Source organism: Prionailurus bengalensis, chromosome B1 (assembly GCF_016509475.1).
Source record: "Prionailurus bengalensis isolate Pbe53 chromosome B1, Fcat_Pben_1.1_paternal_pri, whole genome shotgun sequence".
NCBI lineage: Eukaryota > Metazoa > Chordata > Mammalia > Carnivora > Felidae > Prionailurus > Prionailurus bengalensis.
In genome coordinates this window covers 141,918,313-141,934,804 of record NC_057344.1, presented here as the reverse complement: position 1 = coordinate 141,934,804, position 16,492 = coordinate 141,918,313, and the positions used below count along the sequence as shown (strand labels likewise).

The following is a 16,492-nucleotide window of genomic DNA, read 5'->3' as shown; positions in this document are numbered from 1 at the left end:
TACCTAGCAATGTGTTTCAGATTTGCTTTCTCAGGTTCAGTTAACAGACTGTCCATATAACTGTGACATAGATAATGAGGACATTTATATATTGTAAGAGTTCTGGAAAGAGGTAGTTCTAGAGTTGTTTAACTCAGTAGCCTAACTATGTCAGTGTTCTGGGTCATTTTTTCTCTGATCCTTTTTTCCTGCCATTGCCACAGATAGCTGCAGTAGGTCTAAACAATCATATTCATATACCACAAAATCCAAAAGCCAAAGGAAGAGCATGGGCTTCTTCACAAGTCTCTCTCTCTTTTTTTTTCTGGGTGGACAGTCTTTCCCTAAAATCCCCAGCAAATTTTCCCTATGTCCCATGGCAAAATTTGTTACATGTCCCATCCTAAATCAGTTACTGACAACAGGAAATGAGATTCCCATTAATCGCCTTACAACAATGTTGGTTCATCCCCTGGAACTGGAGAGGGACCCACCCATCTGATCCTGTTGATGTTTCAAATAACATCAGTGTTTTGTTATCACAGAGAGGGGGAGGCTAGTGGGTAGGCAGTCCTAGTATGTGCCAAAGTATATAGTAATACAGTTATGTTGTGACATTTTCCACATATTATGTAAGAGCTATTCCCAGGCAAAATGGAATTTTAGTATTTTAACTTTTAAAAGGGAAGCATATTCTGTTTTTTTTTTTTTTTGAAGTTTATTCATTTTTGGGAGAGAGAAAGACAGAGAACGAGTGGGGGAGGGGCAGAACTTATGAACTGCAAGATCACGACCTGAGCTGAAGTCGGATTCTTAACTGACTGAGCCATGCAGGCAACCCTAGAGAAGCATATTCATTTGAGATGAATGTTATTCTCTATGTATTCCTTTGTGATTAGCATAAGAAGCCAGTGTTTTGTTTTTAATCTAATAAAATGATTGCTTACTGTTATTTTTGTCTTGTGTACAGTCAATTTATTTCCCACTGAGATTAAGCTCCCCAGTGATATTCCATGATTTGATAGCAGTTTCTGAGTCTTTTTAATTAATCGATACTTGTTCTTCTAGGTGGATTCTCCACGGTTTTTCTGGTGCGGACACATGGTGGAATCCGCCACGCATTGAAGAGAATGTATGTCAATAACATGCCAGACCTCAACATTTGTAAAAGGGAAATTACAATTATGGTAAGTGAAAGAGTAATTCCATGGTAAGAATTTGGTGTATTTTCTTTTGGTTTTGCACTAAAACATTAACCAGCTTTTTTGGCAAGCTGCTTATTGGTTTATGTGCATCTAGAAAACCTTTGAAATGCATTCTTTATAGACACACTTAAGGCTAAATATAGCCAGTCCCTTCCTCTTCTTTTTCCTTGCTTCCTTATTGTAGTTTGATGGGCAAGCTAGTCTACTTTTTCTCCCCCACCGTCTTTTAAAATATATTTTAATTATGGAATGTTGTGAGAATAGAAAAATTTAGAGAATTATGTGATGAATATCAGCTTATGCACTATCCAGCTTAAGAATTAAAATCTTGGGGCGCCTGGGTGGTGCAGTCGATTAAGCGCCCGACTTCAGCCAGGTCATGATCTCGCGGTCCGTGGGTTCGAGCCCCGCATCGGGCTCTGGGCTGATGGCTCAGAGCCTGGAGCCTGTTTCCGATTCTGTGTCTCCCTCTCTCTCTGCCCCTCCCCCGTTCATGCTCTGTCTCTCTCTGTCCCAAAAATAAATTAAAAAAAAAAAAAAAAAAAGAATTAAAATCTTACAGGTACAGTTGAAGCCTTCGGTGGATTCCTTCCTAGCTATATCACTATACTGTTCTCATCCAAAAAGAAGCCACTGTCCTGAATTTGGTGTTTACTATTCCCATGGGTGTTTAATACATTCACTGTATGTGTTTATATTCACCAACAATTAGTTTTGCTTTTTGTTTTTATTTTTTATTATTTTTTTGAGAGAGAATGAGGGCATGCACGCGTGAGCATGAGCAAGGGAGGGGCAGAGAGAGAGGGAGAGAGAGAATCTTAAGCAGGCTTCACATGAACATGAGCTCCATCTCAAGACCGTAAGATTGTGACCTGAGCTGAAATCAAGAGTTGGATGCTCGCCCAGGTGCCCCTGCTTTTCATTTTCAAATTCATGCAGTAAAGTTTATTGTTGTTACTATTTTTTTTTTGATGTACTCTGCAATATATGGTAAAATATCCATATCTTCCCTTATGAGTAAGGGAATTTTTTTTTTTTTAAATATTGAGAAGTAAAAAATATTTTAATAGGTTATTGACAGAATTTCAGTAATTTGGTTAAACGTTAAAAAAATACAAAATGAAAGTTTCTTTTTTTCTAGGGTGTCTTATTCTCAGTGCTCTGATGGCTTGTTGTTGTTTTCCTCTTCTTCCTTCTCCCCCTAGTCCTCCTCTTCTTTTCTTCCTCTTCTTGCCCCCTTTTCCTCCACCTCTTCTTTTCCCTTGTCTTCCTGTTCCCTTTCCTCCCCCTCTTCCACCTCTCCTTCCTCTTCTTTCTTCTCTTCTTCCTCCCCTTCCTCTCCATCTTCCTCCGCACTCCCTCTACTTCTCTCTTTCCACCTCCTCTTCCTTCACCTCTTCTTTCTCTTCCTCCTCTTCCTTTTCTTCTCTCCTTTTCCTCTGTTCTCTTCTTCTTCCTCATCCACTGTTTATCAAGTGCTATATATATACATATATATAAAATTTTTGTGTATGTGACCTTTTCTGTCTGGTTTTTTCACTTAGCATGTTTTTGAGGTTCATTCACATTGTAGAGTGTATCAGTACTTCATTCCTTTTTATGGCTGAATAATATTCCATTGTATGTGTTTGTCTGCCTCTCTCTCTCTCTCTCTCTCTTCACCTGTTGATGGACTTTTTTAAAACCATTGATAGGCATTTGAGCCATTTCTACCTTTAGTCTGTTGTGAATAGTGCTGCTATGAATATGTTTGTATATGTATTTATTTGAGTATCTGTTTTTAGTTTTTTGGGGTTTATATCTAGGAGTGGAATTGTTGGGTTATGGTAATTCTGTGTTTAACTTTTTTAGGGATCACTAAATTTTTTTCCATAGCAGCTGAACTATTTTATGGTCACACCAGCAATGTATGAGAATTCCAGTTTTTCCACATCTTGTAAACACTTCTTAATATCATTCCTACTTATCCAACTGCTAAGAGAGAGATTTCCCATTTTGTATCAACATCTTTATCAATACACATATTTTGATCCCTTTTATTCAAAGATAGGCACATTTATATAACATGACTTACCTGATTCTTTTATTGTCCCTATTGCTTGGTTAGATTAGACTTGATTATGCTTTGAGATTTGTTCTTTAAAAACTTTCTAAAAAGGCTATTAGTCAAAAGGGTAAAGAGATTTACCCCAAGATAGTAGGGGTTCTTAGGCTAAGTTTTCTAACTTGTGTCTAGATACGGTACCATTGCGCCATAATTCTTGCTTTCAATAGAATTTGTGTAATTTTCAGAGATGTAAAATTTGGTCATCATCAGTAGCAGCAGCACTCAAATTCTGTGCTTTTGAACAAGAGAATTTAGGGAGATTAGCTCATTAGAGCAGTGGTCATCCAACTTTTTTTGATAACCCATCTCCCATTATATTTATGTATTTATGAATTACATGTTCAGCTACTGTTAGGTAATATCTCAAATAAATAATATCTCAGTTAAAACCAGGCTTATTATTGATAGTGGATGTGAATTTATTTTTTTTTAATGTTCATTTATTTTTGAGACAGTGAGAATGGGGGAGGAACAGAGAGAGAGGTCAGACAGAATCCAAAGCACAGTCCAGACTCTGAGCTATCAGTACAGAGCCCGACACAGGGCTCAACCCCAGGAATGCAGCAACCGTGAGAGATCATGACCTAAGCCAAAGTTGGACACTCAACCAACTAAGCCACCCAGGCGCTGCTCCGGATGTAAATTTATTTTAAAAAGTATTGTTGATAATTGTTTTTTAATTTCCAGACAGACCTAAATAGATTATTATTTTTAACCTCATTATATGCTGATGATTATCTTGTACTATGAACAAAAATGTCAGATTTGCCATTTTTTTTCTTATTTTCTTGTATTATTAGTATTATCTTTTTTTTAAAAATTTTTAAAATGTTTACTTATTTTTGAGACAGAGAGAGACAGAGCATGAACAGGGGAGGGTCAGAGAGAGAGGGAGACACAGAATCTGAAACAAGCTCCAGGCTCTGAGCTGTCAGCACAGAGCCTGATGCGGGGCTCGAACTCACGGACCGCGAGATCATGACCTGAGCCAAAGTCGGATGCTTAACCAACTGAGCCACCCAGGCGCCCGTAGTATTATCTTTAACCTGTGGTTACTTAATAGAAAATTTTTTAGCCAGTTGTTCATTTTGTAAGTTATGTAGTTTAAAAGTGTATACATTCATAGGCCCACTTAGCTGGGTACACAATATTTTGTAGGCAAAACAAACTAATGAGAGTGTAATTGTAAGTTCATAAATATTAGAGCTTCATTTTAAACAATTTTTTGGATAAAAATAAATAAATATAAGTAAAAGTTCTGATATTTTATTCTTGAGTCCCAAAGGACTATCTTGCACACTTATTTTGGAGACTTTTGGTTTTGAGTGAATCATCTCTTTTTTCCTGATTGAATTTAAAAATTAGTGTTCAAAGGGGCACCTGCGTGGCTCAGTGGTTAAGCATCTGACTTCAGCTCAGGTCATGATCTCATGGTTTGTGAGTTTGAATCCTGCATTGGGCTCTCTGCTGTTAGCACAGAGCCCCCTTCAGATTCTGTCTCCCTCTGTCTCTGCTCCTCCCTTGTTCACTCATTCTCTCTCTAAAAAATAAACATAAAAAAAATTAGTGTTCATTGAATATTTGCCTGTTAGAAAATGGCAGCCACATGTAAGTAAACTTTAAAAAAATTTTTTTCAATGTTTGTTTATTTTTGAGAAAGAGAAAGAGAAACAGAGCCTGAGCAGGGGAGGGGCAGAGAGAGAGAGGGAAACAAGCAGGCTTCAGGCTCTGAGTTGTCAGCACTGAGCCTGACGTGGGGCTCCAACTCAATAGATCATGACCTGAGGCGAAGTTGGACACTTAACCAACTGAGCCACCCAGGCGCCCTTAAGTAAACTTTTCATTGGAACTACTGAAACCTTTTTGAATTGTGTCAGATTCTATACGTATGCTTAATTCACTTTTGTGAAATTCTTCAAATATATTAATTTAGACTTCAAATCAGAGGTAATAGAGCTTTACAATGTATGTTTTTTTAATTTCTCTTTTTCTTTTTCTTTTTTTTTTTTTACACAGAAGGAGCTGTCTGGTCACAAAAATATTGTGAGTTACTTGGATTGTGCTGTTAACTCAATTAGTGATAATGTATGGGAAGTGCTTATCTTAATGGAATATTGCCGGGGTAAGTATTTTTCTGCATTTGTTTTGTACTGAAAAAAATAGTTACCCTTAAAATGGTTTACTAGGTGTCTTGGTTTCTGCCAGGGCAGTTGTCACCTGATTCTAGACACTTATTGTAATCTCAGCTTTAATTATCTACTTAAGGAATGCTGTTAAGAAATATTTAAAATCGGGGTGCCTGGATGGCTCAGTCAGTTGAGCGTCCGACTTCAGCTCAGGTCATGATCTCACAGCTGGTGAGTTCGAGCCCCTTGTCCGGCTCTGTGCTGACAGCTCAGAGAGTGGAGCCTGCTTCGGATTCTGTGTCTCCCTCTCTCTCTGCCCCTAACCCTCTTGCATTCTGTCTCTCTCTCTCTCAAAAATAAATAAACATTAAAAAAAAAAAAAGAAATATTTAAATCTAGTCGTCATTGCTGTACTGATGATATGAGCATGTAAATGACGATTGGAAAAATGCTGTTGTGTTTAAAACAAGAAATCTGAATGAGTGAAGAGCAGTTACATATCATGCTCCCTATACTTTTATAGTCCAACTAAGAAAAGCATAATGTGTAAATATTAGTGTCATAAGATTTTTTTCCAGCACTCCATATTAACTTTCAGTATATCAAATGTAATAAATTTAGATGCATTTTGATCTGTAATATTTATAAATTTATATTGTCTTTTTGGGTTCTTTTATAAATATCAGAAGATTTGAAATTAATTTGAAATTAATCCATTTTTTGCAAACTTCTTAAAAAATTTTTTAAATCAGACTGTATCTGATTTGGGTTCTAGGGAGCCTTGGCTTATATTTATATAAGCCTTGGCTTATATTTAGATTCTCTTAAGACAGTTATGATTTTTAATTATGATATTATGAACACTTGTCATTTCCTGAATGTTGGAGGAGTAGGCTGATGGTAATGTTGGAGAAAATATAGTTTCATTTATTCTAGTCTTGTAAGGAGGGAAGGACAGGGGAAAATGAAGTGAATCAGAATTATAATATCTATTATGATATATTTAAAAATTATTTCCGTATATATTATACAAAATTAGATGTTTTCCTGATTGTTTTCTCTTGTATATATCTCATACTGTAAAACATTGTGATCTCTTTAAGGAGAAGATGTTGATGTTCTTTACTCCACTTTCCTGAATTCTAGCATTTGTGGTACTAAATCTTGGCTGGATAGAGTAGCTGTTGGTTATTTGTAAAGATAGCGCTTTGCTAATTTTTTAAAGATAATTGAATCTAGCATAATCATAACCCTGGATGAGTTTAATTTATAGTCATCCAGAAGACATCTTAAAAGGAGAACCGAATGAACTTCAATTTTTAGGGGACAAATTTTAAAGTAGAGGTATGACCTGAGGTATGTTTTGAGGAAGGCATTCTTTTTTGCTTTTTTACAAACTTAAAAAAATTTTTTTTATCTGGTTTGAATCAGCAAGCTGATTCGCATGAAATTTTTATTTTTATCAAAGTAGTACATATATACGTTTTAAAAAGTCAAATGGTTTTGTTAAGCCGTGGCTAAATCAGTATCCTCCTGCCCCATTACTCTCCTCAGAGGCATTCACTTTAAAAATGCTTGAGATATTTCTCATATTCACTTCCATATTTCTACACGTCATTATATAGAGGAAAGTGTGTAGTTTTAATGAGATCCTTAGAGTATGAGAGAGCGGGAACTTAGAAAATCAGGAGAAGTATGTGATTCTGGGTATGAGGAGGCTCTTGAATAAAAGTTTGGTAGTGCTCTTTCTGGTTTTATGTTTTGCTTTTTATTATTGTTTTTTAAGTTTATTTATTTTGAGAGAGAGCACAAGCGGGGGAGGCAAAGAGAGAGAGGAGAGCAAGAGAATCCCAAGAAGGCTCTGCACTGCCAGCACAGAGCCTGACATGGGGCTCGAACCCACAAACTGTGAGATCATGCCCTGAGCCGAGATCAAGAGTCTGACGCTTAACTGACTGAGTCATCCAGGCACCCTAATTTTATGTTTTAGATAATATCTTCAAGTAAAGATGAGGATTTAACTGTCAGAGTTTTTTTTTAATTTTTTAATTTTAATTTTTAATTTTTAGATTAAATTAATAATTGGTATTTAAATTATTTTGCTTGCTGTTTAACTGTGATATGTGATAGCCTGTAATTAACATTTTTGTTTTTGTATTTAAAATTTTTTTCCAGGAGTTAATATACCCATTGATAATTGCCTATTTTCCTTCATATATGTTAGTAGTTTAGCCCAACATTCCTCAATAGAAATGCAAATCTTTATGTAGTATACTTCAACATTTACATATTTGTGTCAGTTTTATTTTTTCTTCCATAGAAATATCCTTTGGGGAGACTTCAGTTCTGCTTAATTTTGAATAGCATTTAGCTGTGCTTCTAGGAACTCCCTATGCCTTCTTCCTATCTTAGACTCTCTACTACTCATACTTCCTCCCTTGTTTTTACCTACCTCCTTTGAATAGAGTACATTTTTTCAGTAGCTTTCTGATAATGGATTATGGAAAGAAGCATGTTTGAAACCTTGTATAGAATTATTTTTATTCTGCATCCATATTTGATTATTCATTTGGCTGGCTAAAGTGTTGTAGGTTAGAAATAATTTTGGGCTAGAATTTTGAAGGCATTATCCCATTTTTCACCTAGTTGTTACTATTGAGAAATAATTTTGGGCTAGAATTTTGAAGGCATTATCCCATTTTTCACCTAGTTGTTACTATTGAGAAATCTCATGCATTATGATTCTTCACTTTTTTTAACGTGACCTCTTTTTTTTCCCCGTGGACACTTAGAATCTTTGCTTTAGCTCTAGCATTCTAAAATCTTAGGTATATCTGCCTTGGTTATGGGTCAGTTTTGCTATCTTTATTGCTGGGACTCAGTTTTTTTCTCTTTAATTTTCTCTGTTCCTCTCTTTGTCTTCTCTTTTTAAAAATTCTAATTGTGTTGGGAGTTCCTTAAATGTGTCTTTTAGCTCCTCTATAGAATTTTGTATTTCTGCTATTTATTTTTAATTTCTAAGAACTCTTATTCTCTCAATGCTGTTCTTTGTTAAAATGCACTTTGCTCTTGTTTTAGATGCAAGTCATTTGTTGTCTGTAGTTATTAATTACAGTTTTTAAAAAAGAGTTTTCTTCTGTTCTTTGTGTTTTTGTTTTCCTGAATTTTTCTCTTGTTATTACACCTTCTTTTTTATGTTAGAAGTTTCCTTCAAATGTTTTACCAGCTAAACGTGCTGCATGCACTGTAGATGAGAATGTACCCTCTGAGTGGGCTTTATATCCCAGAGAAGGAATCCAGAGGATTTGAATAGGGCATACTCAATTCCTTTTTCTCACATGAATCAGTTAGATAAATTCCTTTTCTTTTCATGGGGGAAGAGTGAGTTGCAGAGTGGAGAATGGGAGAATAATTACTTTCCCCTTCTATAAAAGCTGATTGTATTACATAAAATTGTTTAAGAATGAAGGTACTTTTGTAAGGCAGTCAGTGTTATGAATATAGATCAGGTACATTGGTTTTGATTTTGTAAGGGATGAAACTGTGTAGGAAGTAGAAGAATGTATTGTATAGCCGATATGCACCATCACGGTTAGAGGTATCAATTTGTTACAGCCATCTTTTGTGAAATGTTAGATTTTTGTGGGTTCATGATTTGACACTGCTAAATTTGTTAATATTCTTGTGTATAAGTTAAAGAGAGATTAATTACAGGCTTTAGGTACCAGATGTCCAGAAATCAGAGTTGGTCTTTTGAATATATTTTCATTATTTAATGAAAGGAGCTTTTTGTTTTGGAGGTGTTTTATAGAAATTCCCACGGATAACATACCTGTTAGCTTTTGCTTTATAACAAAACATCCCCAAACTCAACAGCATAAAACAACAGTCATTTATTATTGCTTGTGTATCAGTGGGCCACTTGTTGTAGACTGAGCTTGGTGGAATGACACTGTTCGTTTTAGTTGGGCTTGTTCACATGCCAGTGGGTTTGCTGGGATTAGTTGGAGTGGCTCTGTTTCAGGTTTCTCATCCTTTTCCCTGGCACTAGAAGCTTATTTGGGGGATGTTTTTCTCATAGAGATAATAGAAATACAAGAGGGCAAGTGGAAGATGTGAGGTCTCTTAAGGCTTAGGCTTGGGATTGGCACACTGCCACTTCTGCGTTATTCTTTCAGCCAGAGTAAGTCATATGGCTGAGCCCACATCAAAGAGCAAGGTATTCTCTCTGCTCCATTTATTGGGAGGAAGTGCAGTTACATGGCAAAGGGCCGGGATAAAGTGAGGGTTGAAGATTTGGGGCCAGTGGTGCAATCTACTACAGATAAAATTTAATTATCTTATTAAAAAAACCCAAGTCATGTAAAAATTAAAGTGGAATGTAAGATTGCACTTTACAGAAGGTTGTTGGATGACTAAGTGGTTGGAAAAATGTTGAATTTTCAATTTTAATGGTGAAGTTGGTCAGAGTGTAAAAGCTTTTGTTTAGGAAATGATAACCTGTTTGAAAAATATGGAAAGATTTGAGAGTTATATGCATCCTGTTTGAAAAGATTTTCAGTATACATCATTTGATTTCTGAATCTTTTTTCGTTTTTCAAAAAAATTTTTTTTAATGTTTTAGTTTTTATTTATTTTTGAGAAATAGAGAGAGAAAGAGGGAGGGAGAGAGGGGCAGCAAGCTAAGGAGACAGAATCCAAAGCAGGCGCCAGGCTCTGAGCTGTCAGCACTGAGCCTGATGCTGGGCCCGAACTCAGGAACCGCGAGGTCATGATCTGAGCTGAAGTCTGATGCTTAACGGACTGAGCCACCCAGGTGCCCCTGATTTGTTTGTTTGTTTGTTTTTCATTAGAATAACCTTTACTTTAATCTTCAGAAGACTTTGATTTTGAATAATGAAATTTTACTTATTTCTACATTTGAAATGCAGCTCAGTTACAGTTCTTAGGTTTTTCTGGGGACTTGTATTTCGTGATTCAAGATCTCTGAATGCGAGAAAGGAGATTAACATTTGTTCAAATTTTTTTCTACTCATTACAACATTGAAAGTTAGGAAGACGTAGAATGAGTTTAAGATTATGATTTCTTTAGCTGTGACATATTTCAAGAATGTGAATGAGCATCAATAAAACACTTTTTATCCTGTTTAATTTTTGTTTAAAACAAGTTCAGTGTCTAACACACAAGAGGATGGGTGTGGTATTCCTGTCTGGTCAGGTATCTTGAGGTGTCCTGAACAAATTACAATCAAATATACTTTAGTGTTCTGAAATTGGGGATTGATAGATAAAATTTGGTATTTTTTCTGCTTTAAAGTTTTCTGCTATTATAAGAAATACATGAGAATGCTGTTTAGAGAGTAGTATTAAATGAACAGGTGTATATGCACCTTCTTGCAGATTACAAAGTAGCAAACGTTCATTTGTTCAACCTTGTTAAAGGAAGGTTTCAGGTTAACATAAGTTTGCCTTTTTAAATTCCCAAACTTAATTTTCATTAGAATGCTTTCTGAATTACTTTTCTTTAAAAAATTTTTTTTTAATGTTTACTTATTTACATTTGAAAGAGAGAGAGAAAGAGAAGGCGCACAAACAAGGGAGGGCAGAGAGAGAGGAGACACAGAATGTGAAGCAGGCTCCAGACTGTGCTGTTAGCACAGAGCCTGACGCGGGGCTTAAACTCATGAACCGTGAGATCATGAGCTGAAGTTGAACACCTAACTGACTGAGCCACGCAGGTGCCCCTAATTACTTGTGTTTCTTGTGTCCTTCAATGGTGGTCAACTTTTTCTTAATAATTTAGAATTGTCACTAGACTATCAATTATTGTGGTATATGTAATATATAATCATCCTCTCAGGGCTCATTGGTATGACCGTTTGATTTTAGTAAGTTATTCTGCCTGTTGCCTTTTACCTGAATTAGAGCATTAGCCTCTTAACCCATCTGTCCATTTCCACTCTTGTGATTTCCCCTATCCCCCAGTCAAGAAGATCCTTTTAAAAGTTAGATCTGGTGTGGGCACCTGGGTGGCTCAGTTGATTAAGTGTCCAGCTCTTGATTTCTGCTCAGGTCTTAATGTGAGATCGAACCTGCATCAGGCTCTGCACTGACAGCATGGAGCCTGCTTGGGATTCACTTTCCTCCTCTCTTTCTGCCTTTTCTCTGCTCACGCGTGTTTGCGCACACTCTCTCTCAAGATAAAGAAACATTAACAAAAAAAAGATCAGGAAGTCCCTGGTTCTCAAGATAAAATCTAAAATATGGCTGATGGCTGTCTGTCTTGTCAGTCTCATATCACTTTACCTTTTCTCTGATTTTTGGACCATACATACCTACATTGGCTTTAAGTGAATCAAAATTATTAAGCTCTTTTCCAAAATGGAGGCCTTTGTACGTACTGCTTGCTGTTGCTAGCATGCTTTTCTCGCAGATCTCTGCCTGGTCAGTTCCTAATCATGCTACAGTCTCACCATAAATATCACTTCCTCAGATAGGCCTCATCTGACATCCTCCCCTCCCCATCCTCCTTTGCCAATTTAAATTTAGGTTTCTCTCATATTAGCCTTATTGTACATAATTATATGTGTTTATTTATGTAATTGCTTAATGTTTACCTGTGCCTTTAATTGATAAATTCCATGATAATATAAACTTTATTTTTGCTCACAATTGTTTATCTAATAGCTAGCATAGTATTGAATAACTGTTTCTTCAAATCTATGATGCTGTCAATTATAAAGCATACTTTGATTTCATAGATGTTAATTAAAATCTTGAAAAAAGGCCAATAGCATTAGCAGAACATCATCTATCTTAAGATGTTTTTATTTCAGAGATGTAAAGTATGAAAAATGTATGTTATTGAATCAATATGATATGGTACAGGAAGCATCCTTCCATGAGCATTATGAAAAAGCCAGTTCCCCTTTACTTGAGACCATAAAGGCATTTCTTAATTTCTTTGTGGTAGTCTTCATTTACTAAAAACATGTCTTCTCAAAATTACTTTTTTGGTTAGCTGGGCAAGTAGTGAATCAGATGAATAAGAAGCTGCAGACAGGTTTTACGGAAGCAGAAGTGTTACAGATATTCTGTGATACCTGTGAAGCTGTTGCAAGATTGCATCAGTGTAAGACTCCAATAATTCACCGGGATCTGAAGGTATGAATTTTAGACTACTTATGGATTAATACATTTTGAACTTTAGCATTAAAATGTTCTTGGACTACTGTCTTCCTCTATACCAGTTTTTATTACCAGCACTGAAAGGATCTCTCTGTCCCAGGTACATTTCCTGAGGCCGTGTAAAGACTATCGACTAGAAATTGTGTTTTCCATGACCCTGAGGGTTTCTAGTATGGCTGTAGAAGTAGATTTTTATGGCCCTTCCTCTGCGTCTGTTGTACATAGTAGGCTTCTTGAAAAGGTTTCATGTGAGCAAAAATGTGAACGTCATTGATGCAGGTTGAATGTCCCTCCACATGATTCTGTCCAGTTCTGCTCTCCTCCTATTTCCTATAACCCATATTAGGTGTCAGGGTATTTTGCAGAGATTTTGGAGGCAAGCATGAATGGGTCGCTGTACTCAGTTATTTACCATTTACCATCGTTTTCTATCATTTACTATATTTAGGTGATTTTCTTTAAGGTCATTTTATCTTACCTTTTTGTGGAGTCTGATCTCTTGTATACGGCACCCACTTGTTACATTGGAAAAGGTCCCCCAAAAGGATTTGAATATTCCCAGTGTCATAGTGCTCAAGGTATCATTACGCATACCATTTAAAAATCATAGGTTTCCTCTTAGATGCCCACAAGCCCTAAGATTACAAAAACTTCTCTTCCAGAAATGCGCTATACCCAAATATCTCATGGCTAATTTTTCACATTGCTTCAAGTCTACTCAGATTAACTTTCTCCATTTGTTCCGTCTTGCACCTTATAGTATTGTGCCGATTGTTTACTTCTGTTCTCTTCCACTAGCATGTAAGCTCCATGTGGGCAGGGATTTTTTTTTTTTAATGCTTATTTAGTTTTGAAGGAGAGAGAGAGAGAGACAGAGAGACAGAGCATGAGCAGGGGAGGGGCAGAGAGATTGAAGGAGACACAGACTCCGAAGCAGGCTCCAGGCTCTGAGCTGTCAGCCCAGTGCCCTACACGGGACTTGAACTCACAAACTGTGAGATCATGATCTGAGCCGAAGTCAGACGCTTAACTGACTGAGCCAGCCAGGTTCCCCTATCCAAGTATTTAGTATTTAGACCTTGGCACATAGCCAAGGTCTCAGTAATATTTAGTGATTGGATGAATCCCAATTCTGACTGATTATACGAAATTTATGAAAGGTGATAATAAAATCCCCCTAGGATACAAGAGAATAGAAGATGTCACGTAGAATATAGATTGTTAACCATGAAAGTGTCATCTAGGGCAACCTACGGTGTAACAGGTTACAAATTAGGCAAAGATTGAAATGTACGACTGCAGACATCTGTCCTTTAATTTGGATAATGAGTGTAGTTCATTTCAGTTCTTCTGAATATGTAGCTTTTACATTTTCCCTAATAATTTGGTATGTCTTTTTATGCTGTTTTGGCTTGTAAACCTTTTTCATATTAAGTTGATGTTTCCAGTTGAGTCTTCTTGATTTAAAGCCAGAAAAGACCTTGAACTGCATACTTTTATATAGGCCCTGTTTCATATGCTTAGCACTTCTCTGTTCTCAGTAGGAGAAACAGTAGACATTGTCAGGTATATTTTTGGTCTGATTGATTTGGCCTTCCTCACAATTTATCTTATGTCTTTCTCTCTGTATATATGGCACAAACCTTGTGTTTATTTTGTAAAAACATGGTTATGAAAGTATAATTTTCACTTTGAAAATACTACTAATTATTTATTTTTTCTGAAGGTAGAAAATATTTTGTTGAATGATAGTGGAAACTATGTACTTTGTGACTTTGGCAGTGCCACGAATAAGTTTCTTAATCCTCAAAAAGATGGAGTTAATCTAGTAGAAGAAGAAATTAAAAAGTAAGTTTCTATCTTTATTGTGCTTTGTCTCATGGGAATTTTAGGTAACTTAAGTCTATGGACCAGATTTGCTAATACAGATTTTAGGTATTTCATTTATAGATTTCTTTGAAATATTTCTGTGCCATAGACATTGATTAATTTATGTCTGCTGTAGCTCAGTAGTAAATATATTTTATCATAGATACAAGTTTTTCATGTACATTGTAAATGTATTTATCAAGAAATTTATTAAGTTTGAGTAATTTGTGGAATTATTAAAGGGAGTTTTAAGTGATTATTGAGTTTAGTTAAACATTGTGTTTTTACTGATACTGAGGACTTGTTCTTATTAGGAAGATAATAAATTATTTGAAAAGTAAGCTTTTACTTTATATTTAAGATGAAGAAGATTGACTTGTTAATGCAATGAAAACTCTGGAAAACGTGTTACTTTGTAATAGTGTATTGGAAAGCTCTCTGGTAGAAATATGTCATATATGCTCTATTTTTCTTAGTTTTATACTTTCTGTGGTTGCTAGAGTATCTATAAAGACCTTTCCCTTTTCTGTTTTCTCATTTAGAAAATAGAACTGTTTATAAATCTTAGGTAAATCTTATATTACCTTAATAAAATGATACAGAATGCACAAAGGTCTGTCAGAATAGGAATTTCTGAGTAGTTGTTTTTTCTTGGTCTCCTTTCTTCTTCACAGTTTCTCATTTGTTTAAGACTAACAGCTAGCATTTGAACTGCAGTATGCATTTTGAAAGAACTCAAGGAGAGCTGATCTTTCCCTGGCCCATTTGTATAACACAGTGGGTTTCTAGATCATGTATTTCTACTCAGGAAATATAGCCTATGGTGATTATGTTAGATTCCATAAAAATTAACTCCTTAGTAAACATATAAATGTCCTGAAGAACACAAGAACAAATCACTGAATTGGCTTTTTGGGGATATATGTTTGTATACATATATATGTATATGTATGTGTGTGTGTGTATATATATGTATGTATGTATATATACATATATACACACATATATGTGTATGTATATATGTATGTATGTATATATATAATTTAAAAATTATTTGGTTGTGATTTATAACTGCTTTAGGATCTCTGACTTGCTGAAATTTTCATTTCATTCTTTTCATTCTTACTGCTGAAGAATTTTCATTCTTACTGCTGAGATCTTAAGGTTCAGTAGAATTTTGTAGTAGTGATGAGTGCAGGCTCATGAGGAATTCTTGTGCTTTGTGGCTCAGTTGAGGAGGTAATGGTCTAACCATTTATTTAGTTAACAGGTATTTATTCAGGGCCTACCATGCAGTGGACACCATTGTTGGTGCTGCAGTATAGCAGTGAACAGAAGTTCTGTCCTCGTGCAGTTTCTATTTTGGTTTTGCAGGTTTCTCCTCATAGTGTTGTCATTCAGAATTTCTCACCAGTCAGTAATTTCGAAAAAGTAAGATGATAGGATGTTGAGCCTTAAGATATTTCATACAAAATGAAACATATCAACACTCAAAATTAAATTATGCCATGATATAGGTAGTCCTTCCAAAGTCTAATAATTTCTGCTATGAGATTGAGTACTACTTTATTAAAATATTCTGTTCATAATGGATTTAGAGTTTTTATGTTGGTAAAGATTTATTCAGTGTCTTTTAATACCAAATAGCTTATGATGGCAGTCAGTTCTAGAAGTGTTCTTAATTAATGTAGTTAGAATGATGGCAACTAGATTACTTTTAAAACAACAGCGATAAAAATAGACCTAGAGGAGATTTACTACTGTGTGCCGGGAATTATGTTAGAGTCCATAAAAACAAACTCCTTAATAAACATATAATTTTTTGAGTGGGTTGACATTTTGTTTTTAAATTAATGGACTAAAGTATTTTGATTAGGGTAGTTTTAGAGTCTAATTATATTATTTAAAACAAATTCAAGGAAAACTATATTTTCAATCCATTGTCTTTATTTCAGATTTTTAATTAAAATTAAGTTTTTATATCATTAGAGATGCTGTCGCATTTGTTGAATAAAACA

The 16,492-nt window shown here is 35.4% G+C and overlaps 1 protein-coding gene across 5 annotated transcripts in view; it reads left to right on the top strand.

The window, feature by feature from the left end:
• The window catches only part of BMP2K (BMP2 inducible kinase), a 136,423-nt gene that overhangs the window by 51,565 nt on the left and 68,366 nt on the right, over positions 1-16,492 (top strand). For all 5 annotated transcript variants that reach the window (XM_043572393.1, XM_043572391.1, XM_043572392.1 and 2 more), the window contains exons 2-5: positions 1,048-1,166; positions 5,308-5,413; positions 12,439-12,581; positions 14,332-14,453. In XM_043572393.1, coding sequence (XP_043428328.1) covers positions 1,048-1,166; positions 5,308-5,413; positions 12,439-12,581; positions 14,332-14,453 — 490 coding nt within the window. The remainder of the gene's footprint in view (positions 1-1,047; positions 1,167-5,307; positions 5,414-12,438; positions 12,582-14,331; positions 14,454-16,492) is intronic.